The sequence below is a fragment of the Perna viridis genome, chromosome 12, assembly GCF_037379345.1.
Source record: "Perna viridis isolate PV_CMFRI_1.1 ecotype Kerala chromosome 12, ASM3737934v1, whole genome shotgun sequence".
Classification (NCBI taxonomy): Eukaryota; Metazoa; Mollusca; class Bivalvia; order Mytilida; family Mytilidae; genus Perna; species Perna viridis.
This window is the reverse complement of record NC_142456.1, coordinates 1,522,352-1,543,493: the sequence shown is the minus strand read 5'-3', so window position 1 is coordinate 1,543,493 and position 21,142 is coordinate 1,522,352. Positions and strand designations below refer to the sequence as shown.

Sequence of the window (21,142 nt, the reverse complement as noted above, 5' to 3'; positions counted from 1 at the left end):
ATACTATAAAATGAGTAATTATTCATTCAAATCTGCATGCTCTTAGGAGATAATCAATTTTAAAAATCCAGTAGATTCTATTGTATTTGAGCGTCATTTACAATGTTTACGATAACATTTCAAACAAAATATCAAAAATAAAAATATGTAGGCTTTTTACCCTTGAATCATATTTTCATCATTCTTAGTTGGAGTGCTACTTATGTTTCATCGATTTTACACTTATTGAAGGCTCTTTGATTTTCTCTGTAAGTATTATTTTTACATATTATACGATGGTACATTTGTTGCTTTTCACCATATCGGTTCCTTTTTTCATTGCGGAAATGTTTCTTTAAATATATCGTTAAAGTGAACTCATGCTTTAGCCAAATATTAAAAATAAAATACTTTGGAGTAATGTATAAAATAAGAATAAAATCAAAACCAAATACAATTTGTCAACCATTATAATTCCTATAACTGTTGTATTGCCTGTACCCACTGTAAGGTCTCCTATAGTTGACCGAGACTCTCTCTGATACTGATATACTTGGCCTCTCATCAGGAATAAAAATAGGCCTACCATACACACCAGACGGGAAGAAGTTGCCACCAAACCAATACGGACCTGCTGCAAAAGGGGGATTAAAATCATTAGGCGGCAAAACAAGTGGTGACGGTCTAGAACTTCGTCCACCAAACATTCCAGACATTCCTGTCATAGCTCCTAGAACCATCAAACCGGGAAACAGAAGACCGCCGAATGAACCAGCACCACCAAGCAAACCAGCAGCCGCAGCATTTGTTCCCAAGGCAGCAGCACCAGCGCCTCCAGCTAGTGTTCCAGCCGCGGCTGGTCCGGCTACAAGTGCAGTACCGCCTCCAAGCGCCCCTCCTACTATGGGAACGACGGGTAAAACAGGCCCAATAACGAGTTTATCGCCTTCATCTGGTGGCGTTTCCGTTGTTGTAGAGCCATTTTGTGTTATATTATCAGTTGGAACGCCTGTAACAATCGGTGGAAAAAGGGTTGTTGCTTCAGTTGATAATTTAGCTGTTGAAAGTATTGGTAACTCTGTGGTTCCATCGAGACTTGCATAGAGCGCTTGATAATCAGGCGCGACGAAATTTGCAAGTGGGAGAGTAACAGCCTTGGGAACAATCTTAACATCTGCGCATTGTACAAACGCAGGTTGGGCCCCATACCCCCAACCGCACAACTGCGAAGGAGGGTCGCCATTGTCACACCTGTACTCAGATGCTGAAATGCATAGAAAATAGATACATATGTAAACACTGATAATTGGCATATTCTGCATGATAAAGAAAACATTTAATAGTTGAAGTGTTTAAGATATTAGTCATAATAAAGAGCTGCACCACAAGCGCGTGACATGCCCGTCGGATTAGAACACAAAGCCGAAAGATTACCTCCAGAAGTCGTGAAACATTGATATAAATCAAAAACGTGATACAGGAATCTTTTTATATAAAAACAAAACAAAAACAAAACAAAAACAAAAACAAAACAAAACAAAAGAGACCCCATTCCTATAGATACAAAAATACTAGGAAATTTCGAGGCGTTTAGTGGAAGCGAAAGGAAAACTATGGCCATAGTTACAAACATATCCTACAGTTTCGTGGCATTTGCTGCAAGCGTTTCAGTTACAGGGCAATAACAGAAAACAATCCCCCTTTTTTTAACGCAAAAAGTCCTATTACTCAAAAACTGAGTATTCGAAATTAATATAAATTTTAATGGAGCTTTTTTTTCTTGCAAAACGAATAATTGGCCAATATTTTATTCAAATGGCTTAAAGAGTTTTTTAGTTTTTTTTCAAAGTGTTGACGAACGAACGGACGGTCAGCAGTATACTATAATCTGCACCGTCAAACATGACGGGCACATAAAAAGTGTACATTGAACTTGCAACTAACAACCAGTTTACAAGAATGTCTAGAGGAATAGATATAACTCATGAAGGTTTTCTTTTCTGTTTGTATTAACAATAAGTTACATTTTAATTTTAAAATTTGAATACAGTAACCCGGCAGAGTATTTTAACTGTAAATTTTGAAGAAAATTTCACAAAATCATAGTGTCAGAATTCTTTACTGTCCGAACTCATTTTTGTTTATTCAATGAACAATAACCAGTAGAAACTATTCTTCCACCGTATTTTTAATCTAGTTATGAATAGTAATAGTAAATAACATAACGATTAACTTAATTAATAATATAAACCAAGGTTTGCAGATACATGGTCCGTAAACAATGTGACTGTGTGAACCTTCAATATTTTTTTATTTCGCATTTTTCTTTATATTGTGAAACGTCCATTTCTTTGCCAGCGGCAGTTAACCACATTGGTATGACTGGTCAAAGGAAATAGTTATTCAACGAGACAACGTGTTATTTAGTTATTTTTGGAGGTCGCTAACAATAATCAATGATGAACGCGATTCATAATGAAAAATACCAAATAAAAGCAATAACAAAAAAAACCCAAACAAAACAAACAAACAAAACAAAAACAAAACAAACAAACAAAACAAAAACAAAAAAGAAACAAAAACAAAACAAAAACAAAACAAAAATAAAGCAAATGTAAAACTTTGAATAAAATTTATTTCAATGTTTTTCCTTCATATATGTATATTATATTTTGATTATAGTTTATAGTAACCAGAAATAATACATAGAAAACCATGAAGACAATGTAAAGTGTCTTATAGTTTATAGTAACCAGAAATAATACATAGAAAATCATGAAGACAATGTAAAGTGTCTTATAGTTTATAGTAACCAGAAATAATACATAGAAAACCATGAAGACAATGTAAAGTGTCTTATAGTTTAGAGTAACCAGACATAATACATAGAAAACCACGAAGACAATGTAAAGTGTCTTATCACCATTTATTCGTTAGATCTAAATCCAGAATCAATTTCTTATTTCAGATTTCATCGTTGTTGGTTTTAACTAGATATGAAGTAATTGATTTATCGACATCAGTTGTGTACATAGTCAGCCAGTCAAAACACAGCTTTTCTATTTCTGTGCGGACAAAATTAAGAAAAAACATATCAGTAATTCTTGGCAGAAATCCAGGTAAAAAGAAATGGAGAAGGCTTTTTCCCTTGCATTTTTAATTTGTTAACTGAATCACAAGTGGTTTCAACGAGTAAAAAATGATAAGGATAAAAATAACTTTTCCATTGTAAACATTTTTAAATTCATGCCAAAGGTTCGGAGTAAAACTAATGGACAATGAAAACCATGAAACAACTATGTGTGTATTGTATATCTAAAATGCACACACACAATACAAACCAATAATAATACTTATGATATATTATTTCCTAGCCACTACAGTAATTTTGTTATCACGATGTTTTTAAATATGCATTGTGCTGTACCATTAACATTTGTTAAAGTTTTTGTATATACGTGATATAAGATCTTATTCAAATATCATCTGTAAAAGTTTTTGTGGATATTTAAATGGTATTTGATAACCATATAATCTTACTACTCGAAACAGTAATCTGACATTTACTTATTTTCTAGGAAGTGTTTGCAATCAGGAAATATTGACCAGTTACGTTCCAAGCAAAGCATGAAAGAAAAATATATTTAATTAAGGCGTTTTACTAGTTTCGTACATTTAATTGTCAGTCACTGTAAGAATCAGGCAGTAGTTGAAATATGGTATGATAAAAACACCATTTTTATAGTTTGACTTTTTGCACCATCATAAAAAGTAATAAAGGGAACCAAGGTTATAGCGGTAATCAAAAGAATGCATTCCAGGGACAAAGACCAGACATGGAAAACAGACTTGCACAACAGAGGACATAAAGTAAATAAAATCATACATACAAAGCAACAAAAGCAAATAAGCAACTCGGACTCCACTAAAAACTGAGAGCATGGACCAGGTACACCGGTAGGGTAAGCGTCCTATGCTTTTCTAGAAACATCCGCCGAGTTGCTCATAAAAAGTCAAGTCCGGGGTAGGCAAAAGGATAACAGACCCTATTTTCCATATCATGTTGGAGCATTGAAATGCACTGAAAATGAATACATTGTATTTCAAAAGCAGATAACTCTGTCAAAAACTTAATTTTTCTAACATTTTATTGAGCAATTTCTAAGCAATGCCAGTGATGCAGAGTTTAAATAATGGTATTTTCAACTAGAGAAATTATCCTTATTTTCAGTCTTCACAAGGTATAAGTATTTAAAAAACCAATATCAATATAACCGTCCTCTTACAATTAACATATATTTATTATTCATAAATCAAAACGAATCAAATTGTTTTCTTTTCTTTCTTCTTTTTGGAACTACGTGTTTTGCATAAAAATGCAAGTTTTACTTTTCAAAACCACTACTGGAACCCTTTCTTGGAATTTTATTCGTTCGCTGAAAACGTGAAATAATTCTTTACTTTCGTCTGTTTTTATCGTCAGATATAGTTAACTCGTATGTTTTTATTCTTTCTGTTCTGATATTTATAGTTTTCTATATTGAAAATTAATATTGGAATATATCTATATTCATATGTATGCATTCAAAACATGTTACCGACAATGAATTTCCAATGTTTATCTTTGAATTTATTCAACTAATATTTCATGAAGAGAACATTAACAAATCATTTCCCATAAGAACTGTATCCAGGGTTGTTTCCTCTTCTGTTGTTAGCCGCCCCATAGTTATTATGTATACCACTCGTTGAGGACGGGTTAGCCCTAACATTTCTTTGGTACCATCTGGTTTCTCTTGTGCCCTCTGAGGACCAGTTTGGTTCCGTATCAGGGTCAGGTATATAATGCGGCAATCCATAGGTAGCGGGTGGAATAAATGTTCCCCAGTTCTTGTATTCCTTCAATAAGACAAAGGACGATGGTCTATTTTCTGTATACAACAGCGGGTCAATCAAAGCACCAATCAAAAGTAAGGGTATGAGTGAAGTCCAGTTCCAGTTATTGCCCGTTGTCCCAGTTCCAGTTGTCCCGCTACCAAATATAGATGGAAAAACACCAAGATTATTAGGAACATTTGGTACATTAGATCCACCTCCTGCTTGGTTGCCTGTTACAACCTGGTTGGTTGAGGGCGTTGTTCCGATCACCAGTTTTGGCGTTCCAGCAGGTGGCGTTTCTGTAGTTCCGGTTCCAGTGACAGTGCTAGCTGTCACAACAGGTACCGTCACGATTATAATCGAAGACTTTGTTATAGAGGGCGTTGATGAAGTTGTAGATGACGTAGCTGTCGTCGTTTCTTTTATCTGGTCAGTACTTAAAGCTGGTGTTGTCGTTGTCGTAGAGCCATCAAGGGAGGCGTACAATGCCTGGTAGTCAGGTGGAACAAAGTTGACGGTTTGACCCTGAGGTAGTATCCTGATATCAGCGCAGTTAACGAAGGATATTTGTGGTCCATAACCAAGTCCACACATCGGAGGAGATTGGTAGTCACAGCTGTACTCATAAGCTGCAAAATATCAATACTAAATGTTATTTTCATTCAAAATAGAAAAAAACAAACCATAGGTTCTAGAAAACCTACATCATAAATTAAATGGTAGCATTAAATGTTTTAAGACAGGATATTATCTTCAATAGGATTGTTAACACAAATTATGACCGAACCACCATATTAACGCGAACTATGAAAATTGGTTTCCAACAAATCATATTCCAAACATGGTATACTTAAAAGGTATTCCGTAGGATTAAAATAATTCTTACAATAATATAGTATTATTTCGTAAGGTTTTCCATATTTGTTTAGTTATTGGTCCGAGGTTAGCCATATTGGACTGAGGCATAGCCGAAGTCCAGTATTTCTAGCCAAGGATCAATAACTCCGCCAATATGGAAAACCTTACGCAATTATACCTTTATTGACTAACTAATCCAAATACGCAGGCCAATATGGAGTTTAACCAGCCCAATATGACGTATTAGACGGGTAAAGTCGTATTGGACAGCTAGATCTCGTATTGGCGCAATTTTGTATTGTATTGGCAGTTTTTATCATATTTAGGCTGATATTCGAACTTAAGTCAATAATAGTTGATTTTGAAACTTATGGTTAGCATGAAACTAAAAGATATGTTGTTTACATCCTTTTTCGCTTTGCTTTGCGAGAGTGCATTTTTGACAAGTGCTTTGTGTTCTGAGTTCGCCTGTTTTGCTTTTCGTTAGGACTATAATTTATTCTTAAACACAGTTTTAATAATTTGAAATACCGGGAAAAAATACAATACTGGTCTCTATCAAGATATCAATGTACGACAAGAAACAAAAGCAAAGCAAAAAGCATTTTTGAAGCTGCATAAAATACCTAATATCATGCATATAAGGAATGACTATTTTGTATATGTATCATAATCACTTATGTTCATATGTTGAATCATTATACACGTGTATGTGTTTTTTTTTCTATTTACAAGTATAACATGTGTAATTATACTTACAATTGACTTCTGGTTTGAAGAGAACTGAGATGTCCGGTGGAGGTTACACCAAATAAAATAGGCATAAATAGCTTTTTTATTCAGAAAGGTTGTTTTGTAAACATTTTATTTTATTTTTTATATGAAAATGTTTGTAACAGAAATTAATTTTGAGTCATTAAAGAGTAATCAAGGGAACCAAAATTCCAGCGGAAAACAAAAGAATGTAATCAAAGATCAGAAATGGAAAACAGACAATTACGTCAAAGAGCATAAAGTAACTAAAATAATACATACAATGTAACTAAAGTAAAAAAGTAACTGGGACTCCACTAAAAACTGGGAGCATGGACCATGTACACCGGTAGGAAAGGCGTCCTCTGCTTTTCTAGAAACACCTGCCGAGTGCTCATAAAAAGTACTTAATGAGCTATTTTGTATGTCATCTTCCGCTTTTATCCAGTGAATCCCTTTCTTACCGTATTGATCGTATACGTGCAGCAAAGGATTCAGTAAGTATCATGTTCCAACCTTCTATCCTATTATGAAGTGGTCCTCATACATCATAAATGAAAGAAATGGTACATATACTGTCAATTAATTTGGTCACATAGAGTGACATTTCCTTGCGGAATGATACATAGTAAAGAAGAAAAAAACATTAATTAAATATTGTTAATTTTTGGAATATTGATAATAAAATATTTGATAGAACATTATAAAAATTTAATTACAGCCTCAAACAAAAAACAAATCCTAATGTTAGTATACATGCATCAGGTATGATCTACTTCATGAACTTTTTGTATGTCATCTTCTGCTTTTATCCAGAAGTGAATCCCTTTCTTACCGTATTGATCGTATATATGCAGCATTTGTCGAGGTATCAGGGTGTATCATGTTCCAATCTTCTGTCTTATTGAGTAGTATACTCGTCAGTAGTTTTTAAGGAGGTAGACCTAGGATAAGAGACACAACTCTTAAACATCTTTGGAACGTTTGTATTCAGCATTTTACATCAATCTTATGTCAGAGCCTAATTTACTTCATTCATTTTATTCTGCTTCCAACGAAAGCTTCAGAGGCTCTGGTGAAAAGGAATATAATTCAAACATATCACCGATTTCATGAGTTGTGTCCCTTACCCTAGGTCTAGGAAACCATTTGTGGTTGAAGTTAAAGGCAAATTTTTCATAGATTTTATTAGTGTGTGTGTATGTGTTTGTGTGTGTTTATGTAAGTATGCATGTGCGCCCTTAAGTACAAATCTGTCTAGAAACAAGGCCGAAGCTTATGATAAGTGATTCATTAATTTCTTAATCACAAATATATCTTGGTTCAAAAATCTTCAGTAGGCCTCATAGAAACTGTTCAAAAATAAAAGTGCAAATGAAAGTTGCCTACGGGAGATATTAACGCTTAAAATTTAGTTACATTCTACTAAAGAAAAGTTATGGATAATTTCCTGTACAAATATTTACACTTTGACCAGTCAAAACATATTGCACGATGTAGATCAGATCCAAGAAAATAATCATATGATTCCAGGTCGTAACATATGTTATTGAACGTCTTGAGATATGGTGAAAGAGTAATCAAGGGAACCAAGGTTATAGCGGTAATCAAAAGAATGTAATCCAAGGACAAAGACCAGACATGGAAAACCGCTATAACCTTGATTCCCTTGATTACTCTTTCAGGACTAAAAGCATTAAAGCAAGCTAGCTGGTATGTTGTTAGTTGAAGCATACACCGACAAAGTAATAAATACTACTCATTATTAGTAAAGCTGTCACAACATATATAATATGAATCATTGTGCATTACAAGATCTCCTCAACTTAATACAGTGATACTATTAATTATCTAAACTGAATAGAATTTGTGTTATTAAAAAGTATGTGTAGACTAGTGATCAATAAGCATTAACTAAAAGGTGCATTTACAATTATATGTATATTTTGTTAAGAAATTATATATGGTTGTACGATTTCTGTTCTTTGTAAAGGGGTTGGGATGGGGACAACAACGTACTACCTACAATATTTGTGTAATAATGATAAAATGCTCGTATAATATGAATGTTTCTTTTCACTAAATGATGAATGTATATAACATTTATTTCAAATGATCTCATATACTTTGAGTTTGATGTCATTTTTATCTAGTGGACATTAACTTTTGTATCTGCATTGTGTCCGTTGTTTAAATTGCAAATGTTTCATTCGATTGAACAATAACATAATAATGTTGACACTGTATTGCTAATGCTTATTGATCGGAATTGGAAGAAATGGTGTGTTTTTTTTATAATGAAGGCATATTAATATCATCAACGGAAAAATACAAAAAAAAAACCAAAACAAAACAAAACAAAAACAAAAACAAAAATCAAAATAAAAAAGGTACAAAAAAAACAAACAAACAAACAAAACAAAATACAAAACAAAACAAAACAAAAACAAACAGACAAACAAACAAAAAACCCGCAAAAAGAAATACAGAATACAGAAGATATAACTTATTATGTAAATGTTAACACATCTTTAATAAATTGCATGTAAGAGATACGTTTGCTGATAATATAAATATAAATAAAAAGTGTTAAACATTTGCCATTTTGTGTCATTTTATTTTTCCTTAGTTTTCATTGGTGTGGTAATGTTTTTAGAATTTTCCTGTTTTAATAAATATAAATAAATGAACAAGAAATATTTGTGATACATTTAATCAACTATAACAGTAACACAGCTTAACGATGTAAGATATAATCTATCGTGTAATGTACATATAGAACAAATGTAATCAGGAAGTGGGTGAAACATGATATGAAAATATCCGCCATTTTGAAAGTTTAATTTGACTACTTTTACTATCAGAATCAAGGAAAAAAATCTTCCACAATAGTTTGGTAAATTGAGTTATAATGTCATTAAAACGAATAAAAAATGAATATTTAAAGGACAGATAACTCTGTCTCATTTTCAAACATTCTTTGAAAAAAATCTGAACAAATCCTGTGACTTTAATTCCATTTTGTTGTTTTAAACTTACAGTACTCGTTAATGCTAAACCGCCAGATCAAAGAGGTAAAGATTTACGAATAAATCTTGCGATAAGTTGTGCAAAGTATTACTAGGATAAAGTGTTTGTCTATTGAAGATTATTTTTAATGTGCTTTGACAAAGTGATAAAACAATGAAATTGTCTTAAAACTTTCGAATCAGTTAATATACGATTTAAATATCAACTCTATAAAATCCAGGCATTACTTATGGTAAAGTGATTCATGATGCAGAAAACCCACAGAACAAACTTTTTTCTCGGTTTACATAACGATCTGATTATTATTTTTTTTTTTCGATAAAAACAATATATTGTACTTTCATTTTCCACTTGAATCAGCCAAATCAAAAAGGGTAACACTTGCAAAGTGCCAATTTCATATACAATCTATATATACTGTACTTTTAAATCAAAGCGCAACAACCAAATGAAAAACTAAGACTTAATATACGGTCTGTACTTGTTTCTGGACAAGAAATAAATTGACTTTGGTGGGTTTTTGACATGCATGAATCACCTACTGTCGGAGTTATATGAAAACTGCTACTTATGTATCGAAGCATTCGCTGAAAATACTATACTAGTACAATGCATTCAAAGATGCATTTCTGTAGTAAGTTGTCCATGTCAAGGTATAAAAGTTTGGTTGCCAATATCAAACGCATTCGGAAAGCAAATATACTTGTGTGAAGTTCGAGAAAATTGTACGCTTTCGAAAATGAAATCCAAGCTGTATTAAGTGTGTAAATGAAGAAAAATAAATGCAACACAAACATCATAAACAGTTATATTGCATGATAAGGCCTAAAGTAACCGTGTTTCTGCTGATTTTTATTCTATTTTCGTGTGCTTACCCTAAAACTGTCTTGGTGACCATTTTGTCATCTACGTCTCAAAAACAAACTAGTTAACTGCTTTGGAAAAAAAAAACAAAAAAACAAAAAAAAAGTTTTGCTTACAAACCATCCCTAATTTTTACAGCATATTATCGGAAACACAGGTATTTTGTTTTCCTTGTCTACAATATATGTTTATATAACATAGATTTTGCATACCAATGATAATATAAAAGAAAACTACAATATTTAAACACTCTATGACAAACAAAATATGTATCTAAGTGAAATACAAATCAAGCGATTGTTTGTTTTCTCTGTACATTGAACAACTTCGAATTTCAATTGACCTGTAACAAGGGAGGAAATTGTACTATTTTATTAATCTGTACTAATCGGTCCATAGATTTAAACTTCAAAATTATGCATTAATGGAACACTGCGTGATACCTTGCCACGTAGTTTTGAAAAGAAATAGAGGCGGCAAAACGTTCAAAAACTGCATTTTGTACTCTGCTTAAATTTTAACTTAATCTCTATGTTACATTACTGTAAGCCTGTACAAAGTTTCAAATAGTTCACTGATTCGTTCTCGAGTTATTATCTGAAAACGGTCGGGGACGGACAGACGGTGACGCAACTTTAACATACTTTAATACCTCGTTTGGCGGGGTATAAAAACGCTGACCTTAGATTAAAAAATAAAGATCTATCTGATATGGGGAATGGAATATACATATATGATAACTCCACTTGATAGTGTAATACTTATATAAAAAATACTAAAATTACTTTTTGGGATTTTTCAATCATTTTTCATTTTTTATCTGTCTTAGCTAAAAATAAAAATTAAATTGATTCCTCTGTCGGAAGAACTTAACTGTAACGATAAATGGTTGAAATATATTGTAAACTGGAATGAATACTACACTACGAATGCCAGTCATCATTGGCGTAGTAATTTCAATTAGCATTCGGAGGAGAGGATAGAACATAAATGGCAATAACTTCCAAAAACAAATAGAAAGGTTTGTGGCAAAATAAATAAATGCTAGTCTTTTTGTTTCCACTTTCTTTCTCTATAAAAAGAATCAACCGTTTATGAGGTTTAAGTCAAAGTTTCTATGTGTGTAATGGAAATCTCGAATATGATGACTATGATAGATATATATAAATATATATAAACCGTTCACGTTGTCAAAAGGCAATTTTTTGCATTGTTGTAAGGCTGACCATTATATCAGATGCTGATTGTATTTCAACTACTATCTGAAAAAAGCTACAAGATTTAAACAGGACACTGCAGTTTTTTAAAGTTTTGAAATAACAGTACATATACCCTAACACCCGTAATTTCATCAACAGCCCAAGCTGTCATTGTAACCTAGTTACTATTTATCGTATCTGGCGTCATAACTGTTGCCATATGGGTTGTTATAGTTGCTGTAACCATAGTTAGTGTTTCCATAGCCCTGTTTTCCATAACCATTATATCTTGATCCATAGCCTTTGGACTTTCCATATCCACGGTACTGTGAAGGGGAAATGCTCGGTACATTAGCTGGAATATAGGCAGGGCCTCCAAACATTTCTACCGGCTGATAAAATATAGGACCAGGTGGAGGTGGTATTGAGACTGGAGATCTACCGAACATTCTAGATTTCCCGAACCAGCCAAGACCTAAACCGGCTAGTCCAGCAACTCCAGCGACGGGAATAAAAGGAGTGAAAAATCCGAGCGATGGTAGAAAACCACTTACTGGTAAAGCGGGAGCAATAAGCTTTGGTGGCCGTGTTATGTTACTAGGTGGGGGCGCTGTCGTGGCTGTTGGATCAACTGAAACTGTGACAACTGGGATTCCAGTCGTTGATCCCGCAGACGGTGCTGTTGTTGATGACCCCAAAATTGGCTCCTTGGTTAAGCTTGGTGTTGTGGTACTGTTATTTCCGTCTATAGATTGATATATTGCCTGGTAATCCGGGTACTCAAAGTCATCTGGAATTGGCTGACCTTTAGGTAGTATCATCATATCTGCACAGTTAACGAAGGCAGGCTGATCCCAGTACCCAAGACCACATAATCCTGTAGGATCGCATCTGTATTCATCGGCTGAAATAAACATTCAACACAATAAGATGTCAAACGTGTCAATGATACCTGCGTTATTATAGTCATCTGATAACTCGATTTGGGAATTTTGTCTTTTCCAACTGACCATATATATGTATGTTATTTTTATTGAATTGTGATATTTGTTGGGTATCCATTTATGTACTCCTACATGTATATACAATAAAGAGCGATCACGCGCAATGCAATGAAAGGTGTATTGTACCAAGAAACCAGGTTTGATAACAAATATAAATGCAACGCCTGCATAAATACTTTTAAAAAGCTCCATTTGATGCTAGAAATTCGTATCATGGCATTTCTCAGCGTTTAAAATTAATAATTTACTGGTGATTGTATTCTTTTTGCCACATAGCCTCGATAGGTCTCGTAATAGCAAGCTTGCAACAAGTGCTGAAGGTCGTGGGATCCATTCAGGTCATACATGTACAATACCAAAGACTTTAAACTTTAGTGGTCATTTTTTAATCGCCAATCATATGAGAAATACAATTTAGGATGCGGAGTGACGGCTGGTTGACTAGTAGTTAGAATAATGTTCCTCAGAGGGGTATCATGCCTACTTACGGGGTGTGGCTTCTGTTAGCTAACATTTTAAAAGTCTGGCCTAGCGTGTCGTACTTGTATATGTACAAAGCAAGCCCGGTTTGTTTGATCAATCAGATAGGATTGTACGATGTATCTGTCAAAGGAGGAAAAGCTACTTGTGTACAATCAATCTATCTTTTCCTATAAAATTTACATATAGCTTGGTGGATAAACAGTAAATTCTTCATTTTAAGTGCTACAAATGGACCACAGAAAAGTCTCTGTACATGTTTGCTCTAAGTACCTGGAAATATTCAGGGTCCATTAAGAGGATCATAGATTTTGTTATTAATTCAATACAAATTATTTTTGTGGTCTTTGTCGTCACTTAAACGTTGAACTTACACTGGACAAGTATAATATGAAACTGAAAGAAATGATCAAGGTCTGGTTTGATGGGGTCGATTAAAAAGTTTGAATGTTTTGAATCAAAGGTGTAAAACGTGTCATTTCTTTCTTTCGAAGAACTTCGAGCACAACTTTCTTACATTAACTCATTTGTGATTCTCGCTGAAAAAAGGAGTAAAAACAAAGTATGGAAAAAGTTTTGACAAACAAAACGTCTTCAGACAATCAAAATACGCTTACCTTTAAATATGGTTTGCATAGCTTGCTGCCAGCTGCTTGCGTTCATCAATGAAAATGCGACTCGCTTGACTATCCGTGCGAACGAGGTTTTGTTTTAATAATCTTAATAGATTCTTTAGGAGCAAAATATTCAGCCAATTTAAAATTAAAGCGCAAAGAGACGCAAACTCATGCAAAGGATAAGTATTAAAAGCGAAATATTTCGGTAGCAAACAAAAGAGAAAATAAAAGAAAAATACAGCAATTGAGTGGATCAAAATATGTTTTAAAAACGTTACATGCAGAAAATTAAATTTAAAAAAAAATGAACTTTAATATTTTTGGTAAGTACTCATGGTTGGCTAGTTTTTACATGTGCTAAGTTGAGCCGAGCTTTTAATGCAGAGTGGAATGACGCTATCTCGCCCATCAAGTGTTTTGGAGTATAATTTCCCCACCTTGTTCCTAAACATCTATGGCCTAGCTGGCCGAGTGGTCTAGGGCGCTGGACTTTGTGCAGGCGGTGTTGCCATAGATGTCACAGCAGTACAAGTTCGAGTCCCGCGGAGGGAACGACCAAAAATTTGACAGTTCTAACATCGTTGAAAATTTTTCAGACCTTTCTATATATATATAACATCGACTGCTGTTACTTTGTTTTCGTGTGTATATATTGTAGTGCATGGTGTCCCATTTCTGTGCAGTCCTGTTAAAACAGTTCAATGCAACGTGTTTTCTCCTTTCAAACCTCTAACAACATCAACAACTTACACGTACATAATATTTCTTATTTCCCGTTTATATTACGAATCTTTACCAAAAAGCTTATGTGTTGTCTTGAAGTTTCGGTCTCAAAAGACCACAAAGCCAATAAGTTGTCTTGATGTTTGTGTCTTAAAAAGACCATCTATCAAAAAAGCTGTAAGTTGTATGATTTGTGGGTCTCAAAAGACAATTAAATCATACAGGATACATGTTGTCTTGATGTTCGGGTCTTTAAAGCCCATTTTATCACGAAAGATGCAAGTTGTGTGATTCCTGGGTCTAAAAGGACCATAATATTACAAAGGCTTCACGTTGTCTTGACGTTTGGTCCTCAAAAGACCATCATACATTTACCACAAAGGCTACAAGATGCCTTGGAGTTCCGGTCTATTAGACCGCCATTTTGTATAGTTACCAAAATAGCTACATGTTAATAAATGCAAAAATAAATGCAGTTGTCTTACCTTTGATCGGTTATTTTCTAAACGATGACATTTGTCTTCTGGGGTAAATAGCCGTCACACGAGAAGAATGTCACGAACAGAATTTTATTCGGTTACAAGGCAAAAATATAATTTTTCTGTTTCCTGCTACCATTTGAAATGTTCAAGGCCTATTTGTTTAAGATCCTATAACACGATTGATTTTAGTTTATCACCAGTGAAATGCAGTCTATGCTCATGATATAAAAGTGTGTATCGAATTGAGTTTCGCAAAAATAAAAAAAAAAGTTTTCACTACCTGGCTGTAGTTAATTATGATCAATTAAGCTTTGTTGCAGGAAACGCGTATCTAGATTGTTTTGGCCTCAAATACTAGCACTAATCTCAGAAAGTTAATCAATTTCTTCGCCATGACGAAATGATATACATGTAATGCTGAATGTGTATGCAAATACATGTAATTATAAGTTTTAGTTAATATGTAAACAGTTTGAAAACATTTTCCCTTCAAAGTTTTTACACTGAGTCTTTCAAAGTATAGTCGACTGTTTAAGACAATAAGAACTGTTCCAAAATAACATCCACTACTCATAGTGCACGACAACGTACAGACTTACTCATCTGTACGTGTGTAAATCATGTTCATTTATATGAAAGCAAACTGGCTTAACTTTATTTTAGATTTTTTTACGCAAACGAAAGTTTTTCTTTTGAAACGAAAATTAATTTAGGTACGAAGATTTGTTTATTCCTATTTTTAATACTGTTATCTGTTTCTTAGTTATTATTATTTGAAATGAATTTGATCATTGCAAATTGACAACTACAACTTGAGCAAAAATAATATTTTGAAATAGCAACATGTTTTGAAAAAAATGATTTTAAATTTATTTGTGTGTCTTTTAATGGGTTATAGTAAACTTATCCCTCAAAAAGATGCTATACAGATCGAATTTTATATCTGAATCTTACTCAAAGTTCCCTTTCAATCTAACCCATATCCTGAAATCTTTTACTTGTACGCACCTGTTACATAAGCCCATCTCATGACACAATTGGTACACTGGATTCCACTCGGTAACTTAACTTCGAATGACCCGTCACCTTCAAAATCAGACACGTGCAGCTGTGTGGTACCAGTTGCTAAGAAAGTAAGGCGATTGTTCTGGAAGCATTGTTCTAGGTCGGAGCCAGATCTGTCTTCTGGGCAGAGGTACATCATAAAAAACCCTCCTCTCTTCTTAGCTGTGATAGTCACCGTAACGTTGACGACATCCCCTTCATGGTAAACAGCTGATGGATAACCGCTAGCATATTTACCACCAGCCTCGTTCTCCCACGGACCTTCTGGGGCGTCGCCACAAGCTCCACATTTAGTTTGGATATCATTGTTACCTCTCAACTGTGGAAGAAAGACATGGGTTATTCATTAGCTGTTGCAGTTCACCAACTTCTCTTCCAGTTCTTACATCAAGAGATTTGTTAAAATCTTGAAATACATAATGGCAAGGTACATGAATAAGAATTCGTGAAATTCCGGAATATGCACAATTTCCAATAAACTTCGATCCGCCGTTGAGAAAATGCAATCCAAAACAAAATAATCACAAATCAAGTTAAACACAAACATAATTCTATAATATAAGTTAACGTGTAGAGAACTATATTCCAATAGTATACCTTCCTTCATTTGCAAGAATATTTCAATAAATATGTGAATAAGAGCAACATTAAAAGATACCATGAATAAAGAAAATTAAAGAATGTTTGAACGTTCTGAACTCCAGTAACCTTGAGATCCCAATCAGTTTTTTGTGCGAAATATCAATCAAACCGTTATGGGATGTAAAAACTGTAGAACTTGTGTCCATGGTCCTCCTTCACCGTGATCTTTCTATTCATTTTACATGAAAGTTGATTTATGGGTAAACCTATGGTAGGGGACACAATTTTAACAAATCATTCGAAAGTTTGTATTCAGTATTTTACATCAATCTCATAAAAGCATCAAAGTAACTTGGACTAATTTCATCCTGTTTCTAATGGAAGCTTGATAGGCTTTGGTGAAAATCACTAATTTCAAGACTTATGTAACTCCTTTTAAATGTAAAAAGTTGTGTTTTTTTCTCTCTATAAAATGGTAAAGCTTTTTGTGTAGTCATATGATATTTATTTATGAAAGTGAAACTGGTTTTAGGATAACTTAAAAACTTATTGTTCTGTATAAGTTATAATATAACACCGTAAGTTCATTGTAACCTTGACTGTTAAAACAACAATCGCACGGCATGAAGACAAAACTCTACAGTACTCCCACACATTAAAGTTAATTTCTAATCACTAATCAGATCCGTAATCAAGTTAAGGCCAAATAAATCTGGAGAAAAATTTAGGGGCAGCACTTTCATCATCATCCTGTTGTGACGTGAAAAAAACAAAACGGCTGAAAGGATATACTCCTGCTTCGTCGAGAGGGTGTATACATATAAAATGACATGGACTAAAGATGTGTATCAGATATTTGGTGGTAATTCTAATAACCAACAATGCCAACCAAACCCAAACAAACCCTTACATGTATCTGTAATTTGTGAAAGGCAATGTTGGAAGAACATGCCATCTTTGATATTTCTAAGAAACAAAATTCTTTATCTTAAAAACTTGTAAAGTTCCCTTATCAGAAAATACGATAGAGATATCGAACTTAGTATCAGTGTGTTTTGCAAACAGTAAAAAATGTTTACCCTGCCGGAGCACATGAGGACCTGAGTTAATCGCGGTTTAAAAATTGTGGTCCGTCCTGTTCCTCTTATATATGTAATTTTAGTTGAACGATTTGTCCTACTTGTAGTGCTGCTTTTGGTCCTGGCGTTAACCATTGCGGTATTTTTTTCAAATTTCCATATGTTGCCTTACTAGAGTTTATCAGTTCGATAATTTTGTAGTTACATTTCCCTGTCCACAGATTCCCCTCGTAACTAGGTACCAGTATTGTACCGATATTCTTGTGCGGGTGTCAAAAGAGCAAAAAGAGCAGTAAGTGTTTTTTTTATTTTTTCTAAATTAAAAAAAAAATTGAAAAAAAGAAAATATGACTACAGAGAAATTAAAGGGAGTTGACAAAACATTGAGGCCATTCACGTTTTTCTAACGAAAATCACATCTCAGATTTTGTTATACCCAAAGAATGGCAAAATTGTTTGAACGTTATTTACCTTCAAATGATTTTCCGCATGTACATGTATAAGCTGCGGATATTCTGTTTTTTTGTTTGTTTTTTTTGTTTGTTTTTTTGTTTTGTTTTGTTTTTTTTTGCATTTACCCCGTTATCGTTATTTCACTGCATTGAATGTATCCGTAGTACTTAATATCAAAGTAAACTGGAATGTGAATTCATTATTTCAAATTAAGACTTTTTGTGGAAAAAAAAGGTTAATTTTGTCCAAAATTTGATTGATTGATTGTTGAGGTTTAACGCCCCAGCAGCAACATTTCAGCGATGAACATGAAATGAATGATAACATGAACATAAAATGATGATGATAAAATGAAAAATGGGATGGAGACACATGGATGATATGGTCGACAAATTTTAATTGCCACTAGAAATAGGGAGGGTTGGAAGAGTCGGACAATTTAATTTAGCCTCCTGTGGCGGAGCCCTATGGTTCCTACTCCAACAGAATATCACATCAGGGTTCTTTAACGTGCGAGGAACGTGGCATCTTTCCCAACACGGTGCACCACCATGATTTGCGGTCAGGTTTCCCGTATTATAGCCTGACGACCCCAGCGTGCCCCATTCCACCACCTGGGGCACACAACCCTGTTGCTCTGTAGGCAGAGCGCCCTAGCTCCCGGCCAAGGTTCTGAGTACTATTTAATCGCCTGTTACGACAAGCTTAGTGCTGCTGCGGGCCTATTCCTTTGGCACCCGGACCTGCACAAGTCTCCAAAATTTGAGAAAATGATCAATTAGCAGCTGAAGCCCCCTTTTCAAAATTTCTGGATCCCCGCCCATGCTTACGTTAGGAGATAAGTACCAATGACAAAACAATCATTGAGTTTGAAGACAAATTGAAAGTTTCCTTTTGATTAGTCAAAATCAGAAATCAGAAGACTGAAAAATGGCTAAATATGAATGGCAAAAATGTAATCCCGCCACAATTACTATTGCTAATTCACAAACTGACTGCGCGGTTCCAAGAAAAGGCGTTCGCCTCCCCTTAACATGAGAGGGAAAAAATATTAGTATGAAATCTTAATTTTCAAATCTCTATAAAAAGTTCTTTGCCATGACCCGATATTTTGAGTCCGCCCATGATATACTGTAAATTATTGTCCCTATATCATTGTTTTTTCTGTAGAAACTATATCAAACTCACGTAATTGCCGCCGCAGTTCAGATTTGTATCATCTCTATTCGGAACTAACTGGTCAGCGAAGGGAGCCGCTAAATAAAATCTCCACATAGAAGAACGGCTCACTGGAGACTTCAAAAATCCATTGGCATTCACGGAGAATATACACAGAAATAGTCCCAAAGTAACAAAAATTATACGTTCTCTCATTTTCAATCTCACAATTTCTTTCTAAATCCTGCAAAGTCCAAATTTTCTTCAAATCATGTTATTATGTGAGAAATCTTCCTCAATTCCTGGAATATTCTTCCGTGGAACAACTTCTGATCAAACTAGAGGAATGTCAACATTACGCCAGAGGGCACTGTCATGGTGTCATGGTAACGAGAGGTCTTCAGAATGATTCTATGTATAACACGTCAAAGGAAACGATAGTCTTGTGAAGGGGCGAACGCTAAATTTTTGTGGTGGTTGTAGGTTAGTTGTCGTCTGTGCGGAAATTTTAAGTTTAATTCGGAAGACGTAGGAAACTGAACTTCACGCACTACTCTATGAATGGAATGGAAGTATCGATGTTTCCTACATGATCAGTTTTTTCCTTATATACATGTACATGTACTTTACACGTATGAAAACCATACCTGTATATTCACATACATGTACACATAGTTGCACGTGCAAGGTATTGGTTAAAATAAGTGATGAAACGTGTAGATGGACAGGCGTTGAAATACTTGAAAAGTATTTTTTGAAGGATCAAATAAAAATGGATGCAATCATGTTTACGCGATTTTGATGTTTGGTATTCTAGAAGTACAGAGTGTGCGAAAATGAGAAAAGCATCTATATTAATCATGTACCTGAAAATTCAACTTTATTTAAAACAAATACTAATGGCAGATACCAAAAATGGCGAAATATTAGGGACCTTTTTTCTCACGAATGTTACGGTTGACATATTGATTGATCTAAGGATGTAATGTACAAACTTACATCCGGGACTTATCGTCTAAACATCAACATGTTCTACATAATCCATTCATAATCTTACCCAACTGACCCTCTATCGAACTTTTGGGTTATACTTATCTATTTATATATCTATATTTCAGTAAAACACTTAATAAAGGTAGTACTATTTTAATTTTAAAAACGTACAGTGTGCTTTATTTGTGTCTGTCAAACAGTATATACTGTGAAACATATTTAAACCGAACACTGAATAAACCGAAAGCCTATCTCCACTTTTTGAAATAGTTCTGTATCAGTTTTAGTGGCGGATCCAGAATGAGGTGCAGGAGTTGGCATCCTCCTTTTTTTAGTGGTAAATTTGTCATCTTCATGTATAAGATTGACAAAAAATGGCAAATAGTGTCCTAGCACCCTCTCCCTTTTCTGAGGAACCCCGGCTGGCACCCCTACTTTGCAAAGAGTAATCAAGGGAACCAAGATTATAGCGGTAATCAAAAGAATGTAATCCAGGGACAAAGACCAGACATGGAAAACAGACATACACAAAAAAGAACATAAAGTAACTAAAATCATACATACAAAGTAACAAAAGCAAATGAGCAACTCCACTAAAAACTGGGAGCATGGACCAGGTGCACCGGTAGGGTCCCAAAGTGTCTGAATCCGTCCTCGAGTTTAAAATTTTTTTGAACCTTAATAAACCAAACACTTGTATAATCCAAACAAATTCCACATCCAGAAGTGCTTCGGTTACGACAGGTTCTACTGTAGTACATGTTTGGGAGTTTTTAAATTATCAATTCTATACACTGAACAATTCTTAATAATTCAGGTACCGAAACTCAATTAGAATGAATATTAAACAAATGTTAAAATGTCTTTGAAAACTGTCCCTTTTTCTTGCGAGATTACATACGAACAGACTGAACATAGACACCACCACAGGGGCTTGCTCCCTCT

The 21,142-nt window shown here is 34.3% G+C and overlaps 1 protein-coding gene across 3 annotated transcripts; it reads right to left on the bottom strand.

Moving 5' to 3' along the window:
- Positions 1-431: 431 nt before the first annotated feature.
- LOC148600705 (uncharacterized) lies at positions 432-19,650 on the bottom strand. Of its 3 annotated transcripts, none has more exons than XM_088556145.1 (3): positions 19,235-19,642; positions 15,876-16,251; positions 432-1,243 (listed from the first exon to the last, which is right to left on the bottom strand). In XM_088556145.1, the coding sequence occupies exons 1-3, from the start codon at positions 19,418-19,420 to the stop codon at positions 441-443; spliced, it is 1,365 nt and encodes a 454-aa protein (XP_088412271.1). In that variant the 5' UTR covers positions 19,421-19,642; the 3' UTR covers positions 432-440. The 3 variants fall into 3 exon arrangements, with proteins under 3 accessions (XP_088412271.1, XP_088412270.1, XP_088412272.1); XM_088556144.1 differs by lacking the exon at positions 432-1,243 and adding an exon at positions 4,110-5,486 and having other exon boundaries at positions 19,235-19,633; XM_088556146.1 differs by lacking the exon at positions 432-1,243 and adding an exon at positions 9,437-12,465 and having other exon boundaries at positions 19,235-19,650.
- Positions 19,651-21,142: the final 1,492 nt, after the last annotated feature.